This window comes from Somniosus microcephalus, chromosome 10, assembly GCF_052327205.1.
Source record: "Somniosus microcephalus isolate GS21.2 chromosome 10, FLI_Smic_1.0, whole genome shotgun sequence".
NCBI lineage: Eukaryota > Metazoa > Chordata > Chondrichthyes > Squaliformes > Somniosidae > Somniosus > Somniosus microcephalus.
In genome coordinates, this window is record NC_140996.1 from 176,641,801 (window position 1) to 176,666,645 (window position 24,845).

Consider the following 24,845-nt stretch of genomic DNA (forward strand, 5'->3'; position numbering starts at 1 on the left):
AGTGTCGTTTGTTTGTTTAAAGGTTCAGTTTCACAACAGATTCTATTAGACAGGGAACAATAAACTAATTCTTACCAATTGTTCCATAAAAATTCTAAGAAATGGGCATTTGAGGTATTAGGTCAGTGCAGAACTGATTTACATTCCAATTCCTCTTTGCCTTTTATACCATTTGATCATTTTATCCATTAGGCTGATCAGGCAGTGACATTTGGTGGAAACTCTTTTTCTTCATGAATGGACACAATGGTTAAGTTATACTATTTGTCTTACCACTTCCCTGATTTTTACTGGGACTTGTGCTGTAAATGGTTTAGAAAGAGGAATAATTTTTTTAATTTTTTTTTTTAAACTGATTAATTTCCCACTTATCTTTTGTTTCTCTCTACTCCTAACAATACCACATGCTATTTCATATCAGAGGAGGGTACCCACCTGCTCTTTGTCCTATGGCATCGTCTCTCTGCAACTGATAAAAGAGAGGTACATAAGAGCAGTCTAGGTTCAACTGCATGCCAAAACTCCAACTCATTTCGTGGGAAAGCATTAAATACATGGCAGAAGCATGGGCTCAAAGCTATGTCTTTCTTTGAGATGTCCTACCCAAAGTGTTTATCTTTTTCAGATGCCGACTGACTTGGTCTGCTATTGTTTTTATTATCTGTGTGATATTTAGGAGGAGGAAGAAACTACACGAATCTTCTTACATTAATGGACTCTGGACTACAGGTCATGTGCCATCGCATTACAGATTTGTAGGTGAAAGTAAATTGGGTCCCATAAGAACATAAATATAGGACAAATAGAAGGTATTCAATGAGTAACTGAGACTACAGAATTCATTCTATTAGTAAACTGTTGTAATATACAGTTCCTTGTTGAGAATTTTGTTTTCAGAGCACAACATTAATTTTAAAAAGATTTAATTTATTGTTCCTATCGTCACTTCTGGTACATGTCCTATTCATCATGTGGTCACATATACAAAGCATGATTTCCACCTTCTACTTGAAATGTTGCTGGGCACATACATTACTGTTTAGGACTACACAAACCCAATATTGTGAAATCCACTCCTGCATCATTAGTTAGAAAATTGGGAATGCCACAAGTTGGGCACATTGACTTCCATACCCAATTAGCCAATCTTCATTCTTATTGAGCAAAACTCCATGGGCTACATGTCCAGAAAGGTTGAATTTAGTTCAAATTATTCAGTGGTTAAATTGTAAATAACATTTTACACTATTCCACTTTAATAATAAGGCTCACACAATTGACTGTTAAAAAAATGAAGATACTGTAACTGATTGAATGATAGAAAAATTATGCATCACACAGGAAATATTATTTATCTAAAACTTTGCTTATAACTAAAAGTCATCAACACACAATGGCATGGATTAGTGGGATATGGGTTTGTACCCATGATCTCCTAGAATGAAGTTCTTGATCTTAGCCATGCTGCTGTGGGAAAGTGCAAAGAGATGCCAGGCGTTCACCCTAAATGCAAACTGCAACAAATCATGTGTATGCAATTGGATCAGAGAGGCAAAGGAAGAAGTTGCTCACCTACCCTCAACCAGTGTGTACGTATTCCAGAGGAACCAGGAAATGGGGGGGGGGGGGGGGGCGAGGAGAAAGAGAGGAAGGGAGACTTCCCCTCAAATTAAAAATAAGGTTTACCAAATAAAATTGTTAACTTGTCTGAGAAAGTTAATCCATCATCATTGTACTGAAAAACATACTCGAACAAAACTGGCAGGAAACCAGGCTTCCTTGTCGTCAATCATGCCCCACCACCATTCCTTGTTGGAGGCATCGAGTACTCGGATGACTTCTCCGGCTTTGAATCCAAGTTCCTGATCGTCCATGGTAACATGATCCCATAATGCCTCTGCATAGACAATGTGCCCATCGCTTATTAGCTGCAGAAAGAAACAAGTTTCAGTTCACAACAGCCTTAATGGATGAATGCAAAATGTCACAAAATATGTACTATTACCATTAGGAGCCAATAAATACAATAAGTAGTGGGGACCCTCAATGGCTCAGTGAGTTTATTCAGTGATTATCAGAGCCATACAGAGAGGAGTTCAGGTTCATTCCCTGATCTAAGTCTGGGCAGGCAAAAGGGCACTAAAATTGGCCTCAGTCCGAGTTAGAAAGGGGAAAATAAGTCTTAGCTGTGATCCTGCACATGGTAAAACAGCCTGCCAATACTCACTGTCAAAGCTCACACATGAGTAAAACATCTACTTGCTCTAGGTACTGGAGGGCACCTGGCATCTGTGGACAGCAATGTCATAAGGAGAGGTGTGGGAAGAAAATTGAAGAACAAAAGTTTAAAATAAAAAATAATCAGCATCTCGGCTTCCATTATTTATAACGCCTATTTTAGCTGTCTCAATGAACTTGTAATAATATGGTTAAACTGAATAAAAAATACAAAATATAAGCACACCATAGTGGACCATATGTGGCCACTGGTGTTTAGCACATTGACACTGGAAGTGGAGCGGAGGCTTACGCTGAGAAGCGATCATTTTAATTTATATTAATATAATAGTAGATCTCCTATGGTGCAGCTCACAGTAAATGCTTAAGGACAGGAGTATTAAACAATGTAACATATAGTGTTCTTCCAAAGTGTAGCTGTCTGTAACTTGGTGTGTCCCTTTAAGGCCACAAGGTGCAATTGCTATGCCTTTCTCAGGTCAATAGAGGCCAATTACTCATAACAGATCCTCAGATCAATAACGGATCGCACGAGGGGTAATTTTGAGTTTGGGTGATAGTGTCAAACAGGTGATATTGATTCAAACACCCGTTTTACGTGTCTCCCAATTTTCATCTCCACTGCAATCAATGGAGATGTTTTACACTATCATGCCAAGACAAAATTAACCCCACTGACTTTCCTTTTTGCATACTACTGTAGCTATCTCTGTGGTGCTTCTCTGGGTGAATTAGAGGATATGCTGTTTTATATATTTACAACACAGATCGGTGGCAATATTCCAAAGATATTTCACCTAAAGGTGGTGCTATAAGCATAACATATCTGACAATGTTACATGAGAGGGCACCCAACATAAAAACTGGAAACACACCTTTGATACCACAAAATAATTTTTTTTAAACATTACGTAAAAATGATGAACACCTCAGGGAAGAATGAAGAATAATTGAACAGGGAAAAGTATGAAAAAGTTAATTTTCACCAAAAATTGAAAATCACCCGTGACCATCCAAGGCCAAACAGAAAACAGCCCTGCCAACTCTCCAAAGAAACTGAGAATAAAACTAGCACTCCCTAAAGGATAGAAAAGCATCTAAGAAATAAGTAGAACCTAAACAGAAAGCATAAAAATACTTTGAAACTGCCAGCAAAGAGTGAAAACCTATCACATACCAGATAAGAAACTGACAGAATTCAACTGCCCTCTCTACTGAGGCAAAAACTGGCACCCAGCTACCCACCTCCCCAATTGGTTCCCAGGTGTATCCTGATGAGACAGAATTTGCACTCGGACATACGCGAGGTAAACTCCCCTTTGCCTCTACACCTCCCTCTCCCCTCCCCCATTCCTGACCCTCTTCTCTCCTTGAGGTCCCTGGTAATACTAATGGCATAAAACACCTGTGATCTTAGAAAACCCCACACTCAACATGAGCAATGCCATGGGATTTGTGCTAGTGCAATTAACAGAAAATTTAAAGAGACATACATTCATGAACTCTCTTTATAAATAACATAGAAAAGCACAGGTTGAAGTGTGTTCCAAGGAAGTAATCCACATAAAGGTTGGGCTGACATTCATGATATAATTCAGACTTCTTGATTCCATCCTTGCACAAATGCCAATATAGGGTTCTGACCTGAAAGGTAAATCTGTTTCTCTCTCCATAGATGCTGCCTGACCTGAGTATTTCCAGCATTTTCTGTTTTTATGCCAATATAGGTGTTGTCCTATATTTTAATACCTGACCTTTGAAATCACATTTTAAATTATACTTCTACCAATCCTACTTACAGGAATAGCATTTATTAAAGATAAAGGTTATTACCTCATTTATAGCAAGTTGTTCTCCACCAGGCTGAAGGTATCTGGGATTTGCATGGCATATTTCCTCATAAGCAAAATCCTCCTCACTGCCATTGTCATCAACTAGTGCGGAAGACTCTGTGCCTCCATCTGCAGAAACTAACAGGGTAAAATGTAATATTTAAAAGGTGGTTGTACACACATGCACATATAGAAAGTTTATGCAGCATTTTAATTTTTAACTGTCTTGTAGCTCAGATTTTGCGAGCGTGGCAACATTAAATTGTGCTGGGCCATGGTCTGGATGTGCCTTTACAAGCAACTCAACTCAACTCAGCTCAGTAAGTAAGTTCGCCTGGTCAAATTATGTGATGCTATTCCCTCCCTCTAATTTCAATAAGATCCTAACACATGAAAAACACCCAGGGACTTTTCTGGGGAGGGGCAGGAGACTTAACAGTAGCTTTTAAAGAGCAGCTGCTTGTCATTAAAGGGGCAGTTGTGATGGTGGCAGAAAAGCTAAGTAATTGTTTAGAATGGTACTAAAGAAGAAATATGGGCTAAACTTTTGATTGGAGGTTCTGTTGCAAACGGTGTCCCAAAGGAGAAAGGCCCTATTTGGGGCTGAAGACCACTCTCCGGTAAAAGCACAGGTGTAAGCTGGATGAAATTAGGTGACCAACTAAATCAATGCAGTCACCTTAATCCCTTGCATCTAGCTACAAATATGTAAGTGGTTTTTCTAGTATCAAAAGGAAGAAAAGGTAAGCATGCTCATTTAGACACACATTTCTTTTGGGACCCTGTGACAAAAGTTAAGCATTTTGTTGCAGATTTGGTTTGGTATTGGCAATAGCTTCTGTAATTCTCACGCTATATAAGGTGCTTAATTTGGTTGGTCTCTGAGCAATTACCCGAGGGAGGAGCCAAGCCACTCAATTTAAATAGAAACAATGTTACATTGACAGCTACGGCCAAAACGCCTCAGGGGTTGTTATACATGCATTTGTTGACCCATCATGAACTCCTTTTCCTCATCTAAATTATGCAGCATAATTAAGAGTCCCTAAAGAAATATCCAGCCACAACACCAACCAAGAATGATAAAGAAAAGTGCTGGCAGAAAAAAACCAAAAATTGCAAAGTGTAGACTACACAGCAAAAAGAATTAATGGATGGAGCAAAATGCATCAGAATCAAACTGCAAATGCAAAAAATATTAAAACTTTTAACTGTGCAGCAAAAATCTCCCTTGAAGATCCCACATGAGCAGGCCAATCCATCCATTTTATACAGATGTAGTGCATGCTGGGGGTGGAGCCATTGCCAAAGTCTGTAAGGGGCCACATTTAAGTAAATATCCACTGGAAAAGAGTCTTGCATTTGCCTGCAGGCAGCCTCCTTTTGGTGCCAATGGTCAGTTTCAAAATGCAGCATGCAGCATTTCAGGCGTGCTGCTTTCCTGACCCATGCTTCACACAACAAAGGCTTCCAACAAAGCCTCACAGAATCAATTCTTATGTGTCATCATGAATTTTCTAACTCACAAGTCAAGTACTTACTGTGGTACAAGTCCGTTGAATGCTTTGGTAATGAATGTTCTTTCAAAATACCCAAGTTTAACAACTACAAGACAAATTTTAATGCAAAACAATATGGAGATACAAGAATTTACAAATTAAATTGACTACATTGAAATTCAGTGCAGAAATTCTCCGACAGTACTCAAAAGGTTAAACACAAAAGATTTTTCAATGATTTTGTGATCTCAATCCTGTCATCAAGAAGAGACGGCACAGCACTCTCCCAACTCAAAAATATCAAAACAAAAGTTAACCAGGACCGCTGCTGTGGACCTGTAAATGGCTGGTTAAAGGAGGGTTAAACCCATGAATACTAACATGCCACCTCTCATTCAGGGAACATGCATGGCCCATAAAGGGTGGGAGAGGAAATTGGAGGTGAGGAACAGAAAAAACAAAGTTATACCATCAGATTTCTGGTGCTTCAGGTATTTACTAACAATGTTATAGTTCCATAAAGATTGCATTCAGTATTCTTGGATTAGATAGCAAAATATTGGTTTATTAGGTAAACGCACCCGTCCATTATAGAACTGAGCCATATAGACGAAGAAAATTCAACCTTGGTCTGTGCTGAGTCAGGTGTCGAGTTGGCAAAGAAAGCATTACAATTCACCTCACCACCCCCGAGGTAGGGAGGGTGAAAATCGGCGCTGGTTCCCACGTCAGAATGCTGTTTAGTGGATTTAAACCAAATGGTTTATATCCCCAAAATAGTTTTGTCTGACAGAGCATAAAGAACAGAAGTGCTAGTGTGAGGCTTGTATAATTGGCAGCACTCTCGCCACTGAGTCAGAAAGTCATGAGTTCAATCCAACTCCAGAAACAGGAGTGCACAAACTAGTCTGATGCTCAGTGCAGTACTGAGGGAGTGCTGCTCTGTCAGAGGTACCGTCTTTCGGATGAGATGTTAAACCAAGACCCAATCTGCCCCCTCAGGTGGACATAAAAGATTCATGGCGCTTTTGAAGAGGAGTAGGGGAATTCTCTTGGTATCCTCAATAACATATATGTCTCAATTAACCTCAGAAAAACAGATTATCTGGTCATTCATTTTATTACTGTTGGTGGATTATGTTGTGCGCAAATTAGCTGTCACGTTTTCCTACATTACAACAGTGACTACACTTCAAGAGTATTTCAATGTCTGCGAGATGCTTTGATATGTCCTGAGTTTGTGAAAGGCACTATATAAATGAAAATTATTTCTTTATTAATATAGCCTAATATGGTGGTGAGTAACTCTACATGGTCAGATTTTGAGAGGGCTCTGAGTACTTATGTGACGATTGAGATAATTTAACAATGTATCTCACTTGCAACCTCACATTATAGTTTGATGTTAGCACAAGTTGCATAACCCGAGGGCTTGGAATTCATTAAAGGAAGTATCGCTTGATACCCTTACCTTATCCACCTATGCCTCCTTCCTATATATTATTACACTCCCTAACATTATTGATAGCAAAACACTAACTCTGGAGGCTTTTGAATGATTTTCAAGTTTGATTTATTAGGAACATATTCACACATCCATACTTGTAGCATTATTAAATGTAGAACTATAATTTTGACAACACCCCCACACAAAGACTTTTTCTGTTGGTAGAAGTAACAATGCAGAAAACGTCATTGTGCTGATTGCTGTGACATTGTTTTAAAAGCAAAGCAGGGCAATTAGCATAGTGGCATGTCACTCCTGACCAAACAGAAGCAACACCATAATATAAAACTTGTATTTTATGTCTCCAAGGTCAATAATAGAATGTACACTCTCAGTGGACAGAACATGCAGCAATCCAGTGAAGAAAATGAAAATAAAATTGCATTACCTAGTAACAAATATGCATATATGACTCTCATCAGATGGGCCAAAACCTCTCCACCCAACAGCCACCGCATTCCACCCCCCCCCCCAAAAAAAAGTTTTCCATCCTTTTCTCCCTTTCTCTCCTGAAAACACTGCTCATGCTGTAACATGGTTCCACAGATGCCAAAACCCTCCAGTACCTCGCCCATGTGCTATTCTTCATATTAGTCTGAATGTTGTATCTTTGTCAGCTATTTTATCATAGGGACATCACAACTAAGCCCCAATTCTGCACTTACCCGAATGCTACACAAGCATGCCTTCGGCCTGGGTCAGTGAATAGCAATCAGGATCAAGAACCTGGCTAATTTCTTCCCTTCCCTGGCACTTGGGTACTGAGGCCAGTTATGCTGCTGTCACTGTTGTCCTGGATGAGGTACTGTAGTGTTTATGGACTGGCACCAGAAAAAAATGAAAAAAAAAGCTGCCGGATTGTCATAAAAACCCAATTGGTTCACAATTACAAACCTGCTGGTCTGGCTTACGTATGACTGCAGTCCTGTACTATCTGGTTGATTCTTAATGCTCTCTTATGTGGCCTAGCAAGCCACTCAGTGGTAAAATTAATTAATTCTCAAGAAGGTGGCACAGCATCACCTTCTCAAGGCAACTATGGATGGCCTTGCCATCGTAACCCACATTCTAAGAGTAAATTAATAAAAAAGGAAAAAGATGGTTATCTGCATAGGCCAAGGATAAAGGATCAAGGATCGGATCATGCTGGTTTGTATGGCTCACTAACACAAATGGTGCATTTATCCACTGAGTGATTGGGGAGCGCAGTTGATAAGCTTTCACCATTTAAAAAAAATGATCTGCATTTGTTTAATATCATACCATGTCTCTTGGAAACATCTCAAAGCACTCCACATACAATGACTTTGTTTAAAGTGCAGTGACTGCCACCAAGTAAGCAAATATGGCAACCATTTTGTACAATGGCCCACAATAGCAAACAGATGAATGACCAATTATGTGTGATTTTGAGTGGAACAATGCTGACTGGAACACTGGGAGAACTTATTGCTCTCTGAGGAATGCCATGAGAGCATATCAACCTTTATTTAAAATTTGTTCTTGGGATGTGGGCGTCGCTGGCAAGGCCAGCATTTATCGCCCATCCCTAATTGCCCTTGAGAAGGTGATGGTGAGCCGCCTTCTTGAACCGCTGCAGTCCATGTGGTGAAGGTACTCCCATAGTGCTGTTAGGGAGGGAGTTCCAGGATTTTGACACAGCGACAATGAAGGAACGGCAATATATTTCCAAGTCAGAATGATGTGTAACTTGGGAGGGGAACTTGGAGGTGATGGTGCTCTCACGCGCCTGCTGCCCTTGTCCTTGTCCTTCTAGGTGGGAGATCGCGGGTTTGGGAGGTGCTGTCGAAGAAGCCTTGGCGAGTTGCTGCAGTGCATCTTGTAGATGGTACACACTGCAGCCAGTGGTGGAGGGAGTGAATGTTTAAGGTGGTGGATGGGGTGCCAATCAAGCGGGCTGCTTTGTCCTGGATGGTGTCGAGCTTCTTCAGTGTTGCTGGAGCTGCACTCATCCAGGCAAGTGGAGAGTATTCTATCACACTCCTTACTCGTGCCTTGTAGATGATGGAAAGGAGTCAGGAGGTGAGACACTCACCGCAGAATACACAGCCTCTGACCTGCTCTTGTTGCCACAGTATGTGTGTGGCTGGTCCAGTTAAGTTTCTGGTCAATGGTGACTCCCAGGATGTTGATGGGGGAGGATTCGGCGATGGTAATGCCATTGAATGTCCACTGATTTAACGCGTCATCCAAAGGATGGGATTATCGACAATGCAGCATTCCTTCAATTCTACACTGGATTGTGGCTTAGCTTAGTGGTGTCCAAACTTTTCCTACAAAAATTATACTCCTGAGAACTCTTCTAACTTCTGAAAGTTAGCATCAGCTATCCAAAAGCAAACAGTGCCATCATTAGAGAAAACATTTTTTTGGTATACAGCAGCAAAGATTATGTCCAGTAAGTCTGTAAACCAAGAAATATGATGACTGGACAGAAATCTGAAGATTTCAGGATGAAGTCCGATGACCTCACTTTCTGGTCGTCCTAGGTTCTAGAAATCTCAAGTTGAAAACCTACAGCCTACATTATGTGATCAAGTTGGAGAAGGGCTTGAATCCATAACCACGTGACTCAGAAGCAACAATGTTACTGGGTCGAGCAAAAGGCATAACAAGTGCCATCAGTAACACAATATAGGCTACTACAAAATGGCTAGAACAAAAGTTTAGTTCTAAACTAAAGGTCTGAAAGAAACTCTTGTTTTCATGGGCTAAATCTTGCTGGAGGGGGCATCTCGCAGCGTGCACCATTAGTCAGACTTTTTACTGCACCCCTCAGCTCAAAACATTTTTGCGCCGTAACTTGCTAGAAGTGCGAGCTAATAACGGTGCTGCAAGGGCTACAGGGCACCTCGGACCTTGGGGAATGGTAGGACAAACAGTCTATTTCCTAAACCAATGACATTTTAAAATTGAGAAAGAAACAGAGGAACAACGGAGAAGGAGGGTGAACTAGAGTGGGTGAATTAGAGTCAAATCAGGTACAGAAAAAGAAATAAAGAGATGGAAAGAAAGATTGGCTTAAGAGAGAGACAAAGGAAAAGAATTTTAAAAATTTAAATGTGAATTTTAAAAAATCCAACAACAATTTACTACATGCAGGAATGAGATTCAACAGTTTAAATTCTCCCCTTTTTTGGCCGGAGAGATTGATTGGCATTGCATTAACAATTATCACATTGTTAAAAGGGTACTTGCGCTATTAATTATGAGCCCTAACTTTTTGCGGAGAGTTTAATAAGCAATTAATGTGCAATTCCAGCAAGTTCTTAAAAATATCGGGGAGGCTAAGGGCAAGGTGCCATTTGAGAGAGGTAGAGTAAATTGGCCAGCAAGTTCTGGAGACTTGCAACTCACGGAGTATCTCTTCATCCCCTGAACTTGCTGGCTGATTTGCACATTAATAATGGCGTGTGCTGTTAACACGCTGCTATTTTTCCAGGAAGATTTGTCCCAAAGTTCTCTCATGTAAGGAATGAATAAGGAATTGCAATCAGTTGTTCCGCTGCTTCTGAATAGGCTTCCCTTTGATTCAAAGATAAACTTTTTCAAAGGATAAAATCAGCTTTTATTTGAGGATTGGCTTTAAGTGTCAAAATTATTTGAATAGGTTCTCCTAAATACTCTTATCCAGAAAACACTATTTTAGCTCAACTTGTATATTTATTTAAACAAGTAGATGAAAGAACTGATTTAGAGTGTTACATCAAATATCCAGCAGAGACAAAACAATCTAAAAGTAATTTAGTCTGGGCCCTTAAATCAACTTAATTGATATGAGCCAAAAAACAATGTGCATATAAATGGTTCTGCACAGTGTTGATAAATAGAATCAAACATGATGCAGTGCAGTACCATAGATTCAAAACTCCTAAGTATAGAATTTTTAAAATAAACATTAAGTAGTCTCTCTCTTTCTTGTTCCAAAAGCATTATTAAAACTAGAAATGAATACATTTGGAATATATATTTACCACATGAATCTAAATTGAAATGATTCACGTCACATCAAAATTGTAAAAAAAAATTGGGTTGGGACCATTATAGCATTATCTTCTAATTCTGTAACAAGAAAATGTAAAATCCATCCAACAGTTCAACAACTGCAGGATGTCAGAGAAGAGATAAATGTGGGTTTAGGGAGCTTCTGGCCTACTTATCAAGCACCAGGGAATGCAAATGTCAAGCCAGATAAGCATAGCGGAAACTGGTACTGTTGCTAAGATACCAGAGGTACGCGTTTGTTCGTCAGACTAGTTCAAATTAACTGCACTAGGGAAAGTTGCTATTAAATAAGAATCTTCATAGAAAAACTGTAATAAACAACTCTCATCTGAAATCTTAACTGGATTTTACAGATTAAGTGCTGCACTGTAATTTTCATGGCCCTCAAATTACATAGTGGGTTATTAACACATGAATGATTAGTATATCCATCTGATATTTTTTCTGTTATTTTAGTGGCGACATTAGCCTGTTTAGAATACATGCATTAATGCCTCCACTAAAGTAACGGATATAAGAATTTCAGACAAAGGTATTAAGCATTTATGGCCCAGATTTTAATTCTGCAACATGCTGAGAGCGGGGGTGTCCGATAGCGCATGGGAAACCCGGAGGCAAGTGCAGTGCGTCTGTCAGTGGCTTTTTAACTGAGCCACCTCATTATAATTTTACTTCCAGGTTGCCAGTCCAATCAGCGGCAGCGGGCGTGATGTGGACCTACATGACGCGATCTCAACTACAGTATTTAAAGGGACACTCCAAACAGGCAATTTGAAGGAGTTTGGAGCTGGGAACCAAAGAAAAGGAAGTGCCAGAATGGAGTCCAGATGAGCAAAGGCTGCGCCTCATTTCACCGATGCCTCCCTGGATGCACTGCTGGTTGCTGTGAGGAGTCTGAGAATGACCCTCTTCCCTACCAACGGGAGGAAGAGGCATGCAGCGGAAACTAAGGCAGCGTGGTTGGAGGTAGCAGAGGAGGTCAGGAGCATGGTGTCATGCTCCTGGTTTCAGTGAAGAAAGCGCTTTAATAACCTATGCAGGTCAGGAAAGGAGAGTACAGTGGCACATTAACCTACATCCTGCTGTGCGCATGACCCCACTCTGCCTTGTCAAGGCTGGGAACTTAACATCCAGGGATATACAATATTTAGGAAGGATCGGCAAAAAGGTAGGGGAGGTGGGGTAGCATTGCTGGTAAAGGAGGGGATTAATGCAATGGAAAGGAAGGATATTAACTCGGATGAAACGGAATCTGTATGGGTAGAAATGAGAAATAGCAAGGGGAGGAAAACGTTAGTGGGTGTGATATATAGGCCTCCAAATAGTAATATGGAGGTGAGGGAAGGCATAAAAAGGGAAATTAGAGAAGCGTGCGATAAGAGCACAGCTGTCATCATGGGTGACTTTAATTTACATATTGATTGGACTACCCAAATTAGTAAAAATTCTGAGGAGGAGGAATTCCTGGAATGTTTTCGGGACGGTTATCTGGACCAATATGTCGAGGAGCCGACTCGAGATCAGGCCATTTTAGACTGGGTATTGTGCAATGAGAAGGGACTTATCAGCAATCTTCTTGTACGAGGCCCCTTGGGTCAGAGCGATCATAATATGATCGAGCTCTCAGCCGAGATGGAGAGTGAGGAAATTGAATCAGAGACTAAGGTCCAGAACTTAAATAAAGGGAATTACGAGGGTATGAGACGGGAATTGGGTAAGATTGATTGGGTGGTGTTTCTGGGGGGATTGACAGTGGATAGACAATGGCAAGCATTCAAAGATAGAATGGAAGAATTCCAGAACATGTTTATACCGGTTTGGCATAAAAATAAACCTAAAAAGGTGACTCAACCGTGGATAACGAGGGAAATTAGGGACAGCATAAAATCAAAAAAAAGGGCATATCAACTGGCAAAAAAAAGCACCAGACCGGAAGATTGGGGGCAGTACAGGATACAGCAAAAGAGGACAAAGGGATTAATCAGGAAGGGGAAAATAGAATACGAAAGTAAACTTGCAGCAAACATAAAGACAGACTGCAAAAGCTTTTATCGGTATATCAGGAGGAAAAGACTGGTAAAATCCCAAGTCGGTCCCTTGCAGTCCGATTCGGGAGAATATATAATGGAGAATAAGGAAATGGCAGACCAATTAAACTCATACTTTGGTTCTGTATTCACAAAGGAGGACACAAATAACCTCCCAGGAATATCGGCAAACATAGGGACTAATGAGAGGGAGGAGCTGACAGAAATTAGTATCTCTAGGGATATGGTGTTGGGTAAGTTGAGGGGACTGAAGGCCGACAAATCCCCGGGGCCTGATAAACTACATCCTAGGGTACTTAAGGAGGTGGCCCTGGAGATAGCAGATGCTCTAAGGATCATCTTCCGGAACTCCATTGACTCGGGAACAGTACCCGTGGATTGGAGGGTAGCTAATGTTACCCCAATATTTAAAAAGGGGGGTAGAGAGAAAGCAGGGAATTATAGACCAGTAAGCCTTACATCGGTTGTGGGCAAAATGCTAGAGTCCATTATTAAGGATAAAATAGCGGAGCACTTGACAAATGGGGAAAGGATCGGACAGAGTCAACATGGATTTACAAAGGGTAAATCGTGTTTGACTAATCTGCTGGAATTTTTTGAGGAAGTAACTGGTAAAATAGATGGGGGAGAGCCAGTGGATGTGGTGTACCTTGACTTCCAGAAAGCCTTCGATAAGGTTCCACACAAAAGATTATCATGCAAAATTAAGGCTCATGGGATTGGGGGCAAAGTATTAACGTGGATAGAGAACTGGCTGGCGGATAGAAAACAGAGAGTTGGAATAAACGGCTCGTTTTCGGAGTGGCAGGCAGTGACCAGCGGGGTGCCGCAAGGATCTGTCCTGGGACCCCAGCTGTTCACAATATATATAAATGATCTGGATCAGGGAATTGGATGCAATATTTCCAAATTCGCTGACGACACTAAACTAGGAGGAGGGGTGGGCTCTGATGAGGATGTCAGGAGGCTACAGTGCGATTTGGACAGGTTGGGGGAATGGGCGGATACGTGGCAGATGCACTATAATGTGGATAAATGCGAGGTTATCCACTTTGGGGGTAAAAACAGGAGGGTAGATTATTATCTAAATGGCAATAGATTGGGAGATGGGGAAGTGCAGAGGGACCTGGGTGTTCTTGTGCACCAGTCACTGAAGGAGAGCATGCAGGTGCAACAGGCGATTAAGAGGGCAAATGGTATGTTGGCCTTCATATCAAGGGGGTTCAAGTATAGGAATAGGGATACCTTACTACAGCTGTACAAGGTGCTGGTGAGACCGCATCTGGAGTATTGTGTACAGTTTTGGTCGCCCCATCTGCGGAAGGATGTTCTTGCCATGGAAAGAGTGCAACGGCGATTCACCAGGCTGATACCTGGAATGGCGGGAATGACCTACGAAGAGAGATTAAATAGTTTGGGCTTGTACTCACTGGAGTTTAGAAGATTGAGAGGGGATCTCATCGAAACATATAAAATTATGGCAGGCCTGGACAGGCTGAATTCAGAGAGAATGTTTCCAATGGCCGGGAAGCACAGAACCAGGGGCCACAGTCTAAAAATAGCGGGCAAATCATTTAAAACAGAGATGAGGAAGAATTTCTTCACTCAGAGTGGTGAGCCTGTGGAATTCCCTGCCACAGAGGGCTGTGAAGGCTAATTCAATAAATATTTTCAAGAGAGAATTGGATATATTTCTGAAGGCTAAGGGGATTAAGGGTTACGGAGAAAAGGCGGGGACGGGGTACTGAACTGGTAAGATCAGCTATGATCTCAGACGAAGATCAGCCATGATCTCATTGAATGGCGGAGCAGGCTCGAAGGGCCGAATGGCCTACTCCTGTTCCTATCTCTATGTTTCTATGTTTCTATGTTTACTCCAGCACATCACTCCTCATACCCACTTACTCTCCTCTTTCTATGCACTTCCTCACAGCCCCATCTATCCATCCACCACTCCCACTTACCTTCATCCTTATGCAACGTCATGCCTCTCCCTCAGTCACCCTCACCAAATGCACTCCATCCATCGGATGAACACATGCCATTACACTCACTCATACATTTCTTTCCCTTCTTGCATGAGAAAGGAGCACAGAATATCGGCGAGGGAGCGAATGGGAGGGGCCCCTCCAAACATCTCACAGCTGACAAATGCAGATCAGGAGTTTCAGCATCCACAGAATATCGGGGAGAGGGAGAGACACTCCAAACATCTCAGCTGACAAACGCAGATCGGTGGAGATTCAGCGTCCCTGGCCATTGGAGATGGGGAGCTCCCAGCTACCTGGTAATACAATTAAATTAAAGTCACCCACGTCATATGGCACTCAGTCACCTTGCCTTGATTTCAACAGTGAGTGGAATATGATCAGCTTCATGACAACTTGCAGCATATTCTTAGTATGCCAGGATTAATTCATGTCTTTTATCTCACACAGGGCCTTCACGCATGCAGCAGCAGTCGGTGGAGGTCGCTGACGGTGATTCCTCAGGGGAGCAGAGTCCTTCCAAGGGTGCACTGACACAGGAATCGTACAGACCAGGCACCAGCTCAGATACTCCCACTTCGGTGGGACCAATAAGGCAGATAGTTGGGTTTTCAGCTGGTGACGCACACTTCACAAGTGAGCAAGAGCAGATGGTGGAGACCGGGACAGCAGTGGAGAGGCCACATCAGAGGGCACAGCCCTCTCCAAGCTCTGCTCAGCTGGACACAGATGCTGTACCTCTGGGGCTGTCGACGAAGAGGAGAATCATTGAGCAGCAGCAGACATTGTGCAATGTACTGACAGGCCTTCAAAGTGGAATTCACGCAATTGCAGAGAGATTGGAGCAGTCCACCTCAAAGATGAGGGGTTTAAAAGGCCAGTGATATGATGTGTTCTTCCAAGGATAGAGTGGCCAGCACCATGGACCATCATACACTCCAATCAAATGAGTCCATGCATGCCTTCCCCACCACCGTGCAGGCTCTGGATGCCAATATGTCTGCCACCTTAAATAAGTTGACAGATACCTTAGCCTTCGCCTTACAGGGCTGTACTGATCTGCACCAGTGTTCTTCAGCATAGTGGTAGCAGTGAAGTGCGGCTGGGCCATGAGAGGGATGATGGCGAAAGGGATCATGGAAGTGGGGACTCCACTCAAAGTGCTTCGACTTCTCACCCACAGCCCTCATGCTGCCTTGTCTCCTGATGGCCGAGTCTGCCCTTGCACGAGTGCAGGTGGAACAGTCTTTGGCGGGGCCCTCACGGGCTCAAAAACGCATAGGGCGTCAGCCAAGAGCATCTCAGCAGTCACAGCAGGGATCTGAGCAGCCTGCCTCTACCTCTGCTGAAGCCACACAGATTGCACCATGTAGGCGTAGCAAAAAATGGAAGAGTAAGGCTTTGTAGTTGTAGGGTGTCTGAGAAAATGTTTTGTTGATAAGTTTTTTAAAAAATTTATTCAAATCACATGTGTGTTATTCTTTTTCACCATTTTCCCATCTGGTCCATTCTTGGGTACTAGGTGCTAAATGGCCCTTTAACTTGCTTGATGATGAATGTGAGGGCATGAATTCATAGGGACCAATGGGGGATGTTGAAGGGGTAGTTGGTTGGTTACAGGATTGCTTTATGTCAGTGGAATGGGCGGGGGCGGGGTGGAGGGGGACGGGGGAAAGTGGCCGTTGCATTTTCTGGTGACATGGATGCACTGGTGCAACCTAAGTGAACCTTCCATTAATAAGGGCATCCCTGGCAGCAATGTGTGCAAATGGGGGCACATTGCCTTCACCGCCCTTCTCCTCTTCTTCCTCTTCCCCCTCCGAATCGTCCGAGGAGGATATGAGCTCTTCGCCATGTTCCTCCTGCAGGTCCAAGCCTCGCTGTTGCGCAATGCCACAACCATTCTGGAGACCCTGGCTGGTGCATACTGAAGGGTGCCTCCAGATCTGTCCAGGAACCTGAAGTGCATCTTTAGCATGCCGATGGCCTGTTCAATCACACGTCTGGTGGCAATATAGCATTCATCGTAGCGCTATAGGGCTTCAGTGGTTGGATTTCTGATGGGTGCCAGGAGCCAAGTTTTCAGTGGGTATCACTTGTCGCCTAGCAGCCACCCCTCAAGTCTGCTTCCAGATCCAAAGAGATCAGGGAACTTGGACTGCCGCAGGCCAAAAGCCTCATGGCAGCTACCAGGGAATCTTGCACACACCTGCATAAAGATCTTTTTGTGGTTGCACACCAGCTGCACATTGGAGTGGAAGCCCTTGTGGTTGACGAATAGTCCCGATTGTTCTGGGATTGCCCGGACTGCCACGTGTGTGCAGTCGATGACGCCTTGCACCTGTGGTAAGCTAGCCAGAGCTGCAAAGCTGAGCGCCCGCTCATTCTGACTGGCATCATCAGTGGCAAAGTTGACATAATTGCCGGCCCTGGCAAACAACCCATCAGTCACCTGTCTTATGCATTTGTGCGCAGCCGACTGGGAGATCCTGGATACATCTGCGGCAGAGCCCTGGGAGGATCTGGAGGCAAAAAAGGTGAGGGTGGTGGTGACAGCCACTGGTAATGCATGGCCACCAGGTCCAGCAGGCAGTAGGTCTTCTTCTAGGAGGCTGCAGACATCACCTGACATGACAACCTGAGCCTCCCGAGACACTGGTGTTCAGATATGTCCAGGAAACTGATCCTCTGCCTGTTAGACCCTGTTTCGTGGGTAGTGCCTCCTGCCAGCTGCCCCTCTCTCTGCTGTACGGCTACAAGTCTGTGAGCAGCAGGCTGTTGCAGGTGCTGTTGCTGGTCAATTTGGTCCTCATCTGAGGTCCAATCTAAGGCATCATAAGCTGCACCCATCCTGATGTGATAGAGCAAACCTCCAAAGTGTAGAAAGTAACCACTAAATTGTAGAAAGTAACTTCTCAGCAAAAGTAATGTGAACAAACCCTTTCCCACTAGCAGGTAACAAAGCAGCTGTGAGTAATGAGTATTTATTGGCATCGTTGACTCAGATTGCTTCAGCCCCCTCAGTTGCTGTTGTGTACTCGCCTCGGTTTTACTGGTGAGTTTCAGGAAGCCCGGGAAACCCGTGGACCCGATGTTAAAGTAAAAACAGTGCATCAATATCACTCTAATTGAGTGGTTAGCATATGGAAATTGACAACTCACCTCTCCCGAGGGACTTGGCGGAGGCAGCGTAACACGCTGGAGTCAAATGTGGAGGTCGGTGGGTTGGAGCCGGCTTCCCGACGCTCTATCAATTTTGCTGGTTTTAACCCCCCACTCGCTCCTAAACCCACGTGTTCTTCCACATTAAGATTCAGCCCTATATGTTAGTAACCCACAGCATAATTTCAGGGCCGCCTTAGGTTTTTCAGTCGATTAATTTATAGTCAGAGTCTTTCTCAATATTGAGAATATTTTGGATTTTCACTTTCAGATTTTAAAAAACAATTTACTGTCTTTTTACTTAAATACGTATATTCAGTCTTTAGTGCACACCCATAATATGGCTCTTTAAAAGGAGCAATACCTGCACCAGCAGTTTCTTTAGAATTGTTAACCAAACGCTGCAATGCCGTATTGCTAAGCACATTATAAAAACATCATCTTGCATATTATGTCATCATAACAAAAGCTGTTCTCGCTTCGTGGGTATAAGGACATTGCCTTTTTATAATTAAAACTCTGCTTCTAGGAAAAAAGCGCATTTGACTTATCCATTTATTCACGCCATCCTCTTCTTTCTGTCCCTCCCACAAACAATCTGTGTATATTCCAAGATATCGGTCACTATCTTCCCACACTATAACAACTCAGATTTATTAGAATGGCAAATGTTCTCAAATAAAATAACTCAATGATTAGTTTAGTTCAATCACGTCGTGCACGGCATGCGTTTCCCAAAAAATTACGAGTATCAAATGCTGTATGCTGAAAGCCTTAGACAGAAGAAATTTTGAACTGTGGTAACTAGCAGGGCCACATCTAAAGGTTTTCAGTGTTAAGAAAATGACCTATAAAACCTTTACTTTTGTATCAAATTGTGTTATGGATCTAGTTATTTCTCTGAGTAACAATACTATAATTAAAATACCACTGGGTAGTAATTATTAACATTAACTGGTCATCAGAATAAGTGCAGCCTTGCCATACATGCTTAGTCATTGGCATTTTGTTTCCAAGAGCAAGACGTCCAGCACATTTTCATAAATTTATATCCTTAGATCTTGGATTCTCTGATTCTTCACTTCCAAATGAATAAATTCAGAGCACAATATCTTAAATCAACTCTTCACATTTTCTTCTGTGCTTTATCTTTATTGTGAGTTACATAAATGCTTCCCCCCATGTGACCTTTAGCTTTAATTTTCACAGCTTCATGCAAATCAGCAGTACATTTGTGCCATACATACCAAGCTGCAGACTCTCTAGACTCCAAAACCTCGTCAATTCTCCCCTTGCTACCATTCTGGCATATGAATTCTATGAGTTTAGCTGGCAAAGCAGCTGATTTAGCTTAAAGACATTGTTGCTGTTTCCTTCCACAGCAAATCCTATGTATTTGAACCTCTGCAAAGGTTCAATCATTGGCTCGATTGCCTGCCGGTTTCATCAGGCCAGACACTGATCCAACACCAAGGGCCCACTGCTCACTACACATCGACTACTTAGAGGTTTTTTTCTGTGATGTCATGGGGTAACTCTAGGGAGGTTATTGAATGAAAAAAGCTACTGAAATAGCTAGGAAATGGGCAATGCCAAACACATCTTTTAAAGTTATGCCATCCTAATAACCTCTCTCAGGAAATGTGGAACAAAATTTTTGGAAGTTTAGAGATCAATTTCTGAAGAGCAACTAAACTTTTGAACTGGATAAGATTTGTGTTATTGACTAAGAAAACAAAAATATAAAACTTCAAAACCTAAGTGGGTAGTGTTCCAGAATGGAGCCCCTTCGCAATCAAATTTTACATTAGTTAAATCAGCAAATCCGAATTCCAAAAGCCAATTTCTTTCTTGACATGTCCAGAAACCCCCCTCCTTTAAGCATCTACTGCAACGCACCATAATAACCCCCTGCAAAGATCTGACTGCTACGAGCTGAAGCAGAGCTGAATATGAATTAGAAGCTAAATGCTGCACTGCATTATTAATGATGTTTCATCAGCATACAACTCATGTGATTCCCAAAAAAAGCTGATAATGTGTAAATTCACATTTCTCTTAACATTTTCGTCAGTTCCAAAATTGCACCCAGCTGACAGACTTGGTAACAAATCATAGCTCAATGAGAATAGATCAGAGCTAGATTTTTTTCAAATTACACACGGATCATACAGTAATTTACAATGCAAGTTGTACTAAACAATGTAAATTATACAAAACTTTAAAAGAACTGAGGTCTTCATGCACAATGTATAAACCTGAAAAAGTTTAATTTTTCACTCTAAGATATACTGTATCTTCCTTTATCTAGTTAAATGGTTAAAGTCTTATCAAACTAGATATAACCACCTAAATTAAGTGGAATTGTTAAAATCAATTTCTGCATTCCAAATATGTTTGTTTATCAGAAGGTTTCTAGCAGACAGTTTATCGCACACAGATAATGAATATCCCAAAGACTCCAGGAGATTACAGACAGCAAAGTTATAATAAACAGAAAACTGCTCAATGCACACTTCACATACATGACTGTCCAAATATATTCATCCTAGAAACAGATGATGCCCTTGGAAGATTTCATTCGAGTATATCTACACAAAACTCCATAATCTTACAGATGGTAAAATAGATTTAATGGAGTAACTCATAACATGGATCAATTTTGAAAAATGACAAGTCTTGGACAAGCCTGCACTGTAATACACACCTGACCACTGGGACAGAGGAAAAACTTTCACTTGCATATAATTTAAAATGCACCTCATCTTGCCAGTCATGATAGCCCTTCCAAATCAAATTAATCACAAAATCACCTCATGGTACAAGTGGTCGAATTGCTATTAGCTAACATATGCTGCCTTTCATATCCCCTTGCCATTTTTCCCCACTTAATTGTTTCAGGTCAACTTCTGATATCACTGGATTGCTTGAAAATAAGTTATTTTTTTTCAGGCGGATCGATATCCAAGTGGTTTCATGTCTGTAATTTCCCACATGTTTATTTCCCAGTGTCAGTTGGGCTGATAGGAGGACATACATAGCACTTACAGGAGCAGGAAAATAGTTAATGGAGAGCATCAAACTCCTTTAATCCTCTAACACAAAGGCCTGTTGACATGTCATCTGGCTGTCTGTCACTCCACCCTGCCCCCCACCCCCGCCTCACCAATGCCACTGCATAAACAGATCTAAAAAATGTAGTAACAGATAAAAATACATTGATTAAAGTTGGTCATTAAACCGTACATATTTTGACTACTAATTTAGAATGTCTGTGCTATTAGCAGCTACTTTAATGGTGCAATGATAGGAAAGATACTGAAATCTATACTAAAAGTGATAGAAGACAGAAAATACAATTAAAAATATTTAGCATGGATTCCAAAAGGCTAAGTCATGCTTAACTAACCTGACAGAATTCTGATGGAAAGAGTAGTCAAGGGTAATGCAGTAGATGTCATATACTTGGATTTTCAAAAGGCCTTTGGTAAGGTACCACACAGTTAAGGCATGTGGAGTCAGGGGACAAATAGCTGACTGGACAGCAAATTAACTAAAAAATTAGAAATCAGAGAGTAGGGATAAAGGTTTGTTAATCAGATTGGAGAAAGGTAGAAAGTAGTGTTCCACATGGATCAGTGCCGGGACAACTGTTATTCATAATTTACATTAATGATTTGTCTTGGGAACAAGTAACTCAATATCAAAATTTACAGATGATACCAAACTGGGGGGTATTGGTAACACTGGTTTTGGGCAAGAGATACAGGGGGGGATGCGAGGGAAAACTTTTTTACACAGCGAGTGGTGAAGACCTGGAACTCGCTGCCGACAGAAGTGGTGGAAGCGGAGACACTCAATGTTTTCAAGGGGAGACTGGATAGGCACTTGAGGGAAATAAACTTGCAGGGCTACGGGGATAGAGCTGGGGAATGTGACTGATTGGATTGCTCTACAGAGAGCCGGCACGGACTCAATGGGCTGAATGGCCTCCTTCTGTGCCGTTTTGACTCTATGACTATAACTGAAGGAGAATGCAACATAACACAGGAAGATATTAGGAAACTTGCAGACTGGGCAGTTAAGTGGTAAATTAACTTTAACATAAAGGTGAGGTGATGCACTTTGGTAGTAAAAATAGAAACATCATCTACACCTTAGAAAATAAGAAACTGAATGGGGTAGAAGGGCAAAGGGATCTAGGGATACAAGTGAACAAATCATTAAAAGCAGCATCGCAGGTCAGAAAAGCAATTAAAAATGCTATCAAAGCACTGGGATTTATTTCTAGGGGTATAGAATTCAAAAGTCATCCACTACCAAACATCACGTCATCGTTTCCAAGACTGTCACTGACCTCATCTCCTCTGGAGATCTTCCTTCCACGGCCTCCAACCTCATATTCCACCAACCCCTCTTCTACCTCCTATCCAAGATCCACAAACAGGCTAGACCCATCGTTTCAGCCTGTTCTTGCCCTGCTGAACTGATTTTTTCCTATCTTGACTATTTTTTCTCCCCTTGTCCAGTCTCTTCCCAACTACATCCGTGACTCTTCTGCGCCCTCCACCACTTTAACAGTTTCCTGGCCCTAACCGTCTCCTTTTCACCATGGACGTCCAAAACTTCTACACCTCCATCCCCCACCAGGCCTGAGGGTGCTCCACTTCTTCCTTGAACAGAGGCCCAACCAGTCCCCATCCACCACCACCCTCCTCTGCCTGGCTAAACTTGTTCTTGCATTGAAAAGCTTCTCCTCTGACTCCACTCACTTCCTCCAAATAAAAGGTGTTGCTATGGGAACCTGCATGGGTCCTAGCTATGCCTGCCTTTTTGTGGGTGATGTGGAACATTCTTTCTTCCAGTCCTACTCGGGTCCCCCTCACCTCTTTTTCCAGTACATTCATGACCATCAGTGCCGTTTCCTGCTCGCGTCCTGAACTGGAAAATTTCATTCACTTTGCTTCCAATTTCCATCCTTCCCTCACCTTCACCTGGTTCATCTCCGACACTTCCCTTCCTCGACTTCTCAATCTCCATTTCTGGGGATAGGCTATCAACCAACATCCACAATAAGCTCACTGACTCCCACAGCTACCTTGACTACACTTCCTCCCATCCCGCATCCTGTAAGGACTCAATTCCATTCTCATAGATTCGCAGTGTCCATTGCATCTGTTAGGACGATGCCACTTTCCATACTAGTGCTTCAGATGTGTCTTCCTTTTTCCTTAATCGAGGATTCCCCACTACCCTGGTTGACGGGGCCCTCAACCAAATGCATTCCATTTCCCACACTTCTGCTCTCACCCCTTCCTCTCCCACCCAGAACTACAATAAGGTTCCCCTTGTCTTCACCCTCTACCCCACTAGCCTGCACATTCAACGGATCATCCGCCATTTCTGCCACCTCCAGCGTGATCCCACCACCAAACACATCTTCCCCTCCCCTTTCAGCATTCTGAAGGGACTGTTCCCTCTGCGACACCCTCAATCACACCCCCCAACACCCCCTCCCCTTCCCGTGCAAGCACAGGAGATGTAACACCTGCCCCTTTACCTCCTCTCTTCCCACTTTCCAGGGTCCCAAACACTCCTTCCAGGTGAAACAACAAATTACTTGTACTTCTTGCAATTTAGTATACTGTATTCGCTGCTCACAATGTGGTGGTCTCTACATTGGGGAGACCAAATGCAGACTGGGTGGTCGCTTTGCGGAACACCTCCATTCAGTCCGTACGCATGACCCCGAGCTTCCGGTCGCCTGTCACTTTAATTCTCCACTCCCACTCTGTTCTCTCCGTCCTCGGCTTCCTACACTGTTCCAACGAAGCTCAACACAAGCTCGAGGAACAGCACCTCAACTTTCGATTAGGCACTTTACAGCCTTCTGGATTCAACATCAAGTTCAACAATTTCAGACCATAACCTCTGCCCCCATTTTTCCCCAGACAGCAGCTGTTGATTCTGCTATTCCCAATTACACCTCTTCTAGAATCATCTTTTGTTTCTTGTCCCATTTGCCATCTCCTTTTGCCTTGTACAATCATACCGTTTGTCATTTAATCTGTCCTGTCTTCCACCGTCACAGACCTTCCCTTTTGTTCTTTCCTCCTCTCCCCCTGCCTCTGCACTTGCTTAAAACCTTTTATATCTCTAACTTTTTCCAGTTCTGATGAAAGGTCATCCACCTGAAACATTAACTCTGTTTCTCTCGCCACAGATGCTGCCTGACCTATTGAGCATTTCCAGCATTTTCTATTTTTATTTTAGGCCATAAATACAAGATAGTTACTAATAAATCCAATAGGCAAATACAGAGAAATTCCTTTATTTAGAGAACCATAGAATGATACAGAAGGAGGCCATTCAGCCCATCGTACCTGTTCTGGCTCTTTGTTAGAGATATCCAATTAATCCCACTTCCCTACTCTTTCCACATAGCCCTGTAAATATTTTCCCTTCAAGTGTTTATCCAATTCGCTTTTCAATGTTATGGTTGAATCTGCTTCCACCACCCTTTCAGGCAATGCATTCCAGATCAC

The 24,845-nt window shown here is 42.4% G+C and overlaps 1 protein-coding gene across 4 annotated transcripts in view; it reads right to left on the reverse strand.

Annotated features, from left to right (window-relative positions):
* Nucleotides 1-24,845, reverse strand: part of LOC147111873 (spermatogenesis-associated protein 13-like) — a 398,934-nt gene that overhangs the window by 35,273 nt on the left and 338,816 nt on the right. For 3 of the 4 annotated variants that reach the window (XR_015079762.1, XM_085999214.1, XM_085999215.1), the window contains 2 exons: nt 4,072-4,208; nt 1,749-1,928 (listed from right to left, as the gene is read on the reverse strand). Coding sequence is in view for 3 of the 4 variants with exons in the window: in XM_085999214.1 (XP_085855340.1) it covers nt 1,749-1,928; nt 4,072-4,208 (317 nt within the window). In the remaining variant the exon portion in view is untranslated. Of the gene's footprint in view, nt 1-1,748; nt 1,929-4,071; nt 4,209-19,547; nt 19,775-24,845 lie in introns of those variants that run through there. The other variant, XM_085999217.1, reaches the window with a different exon arrangement.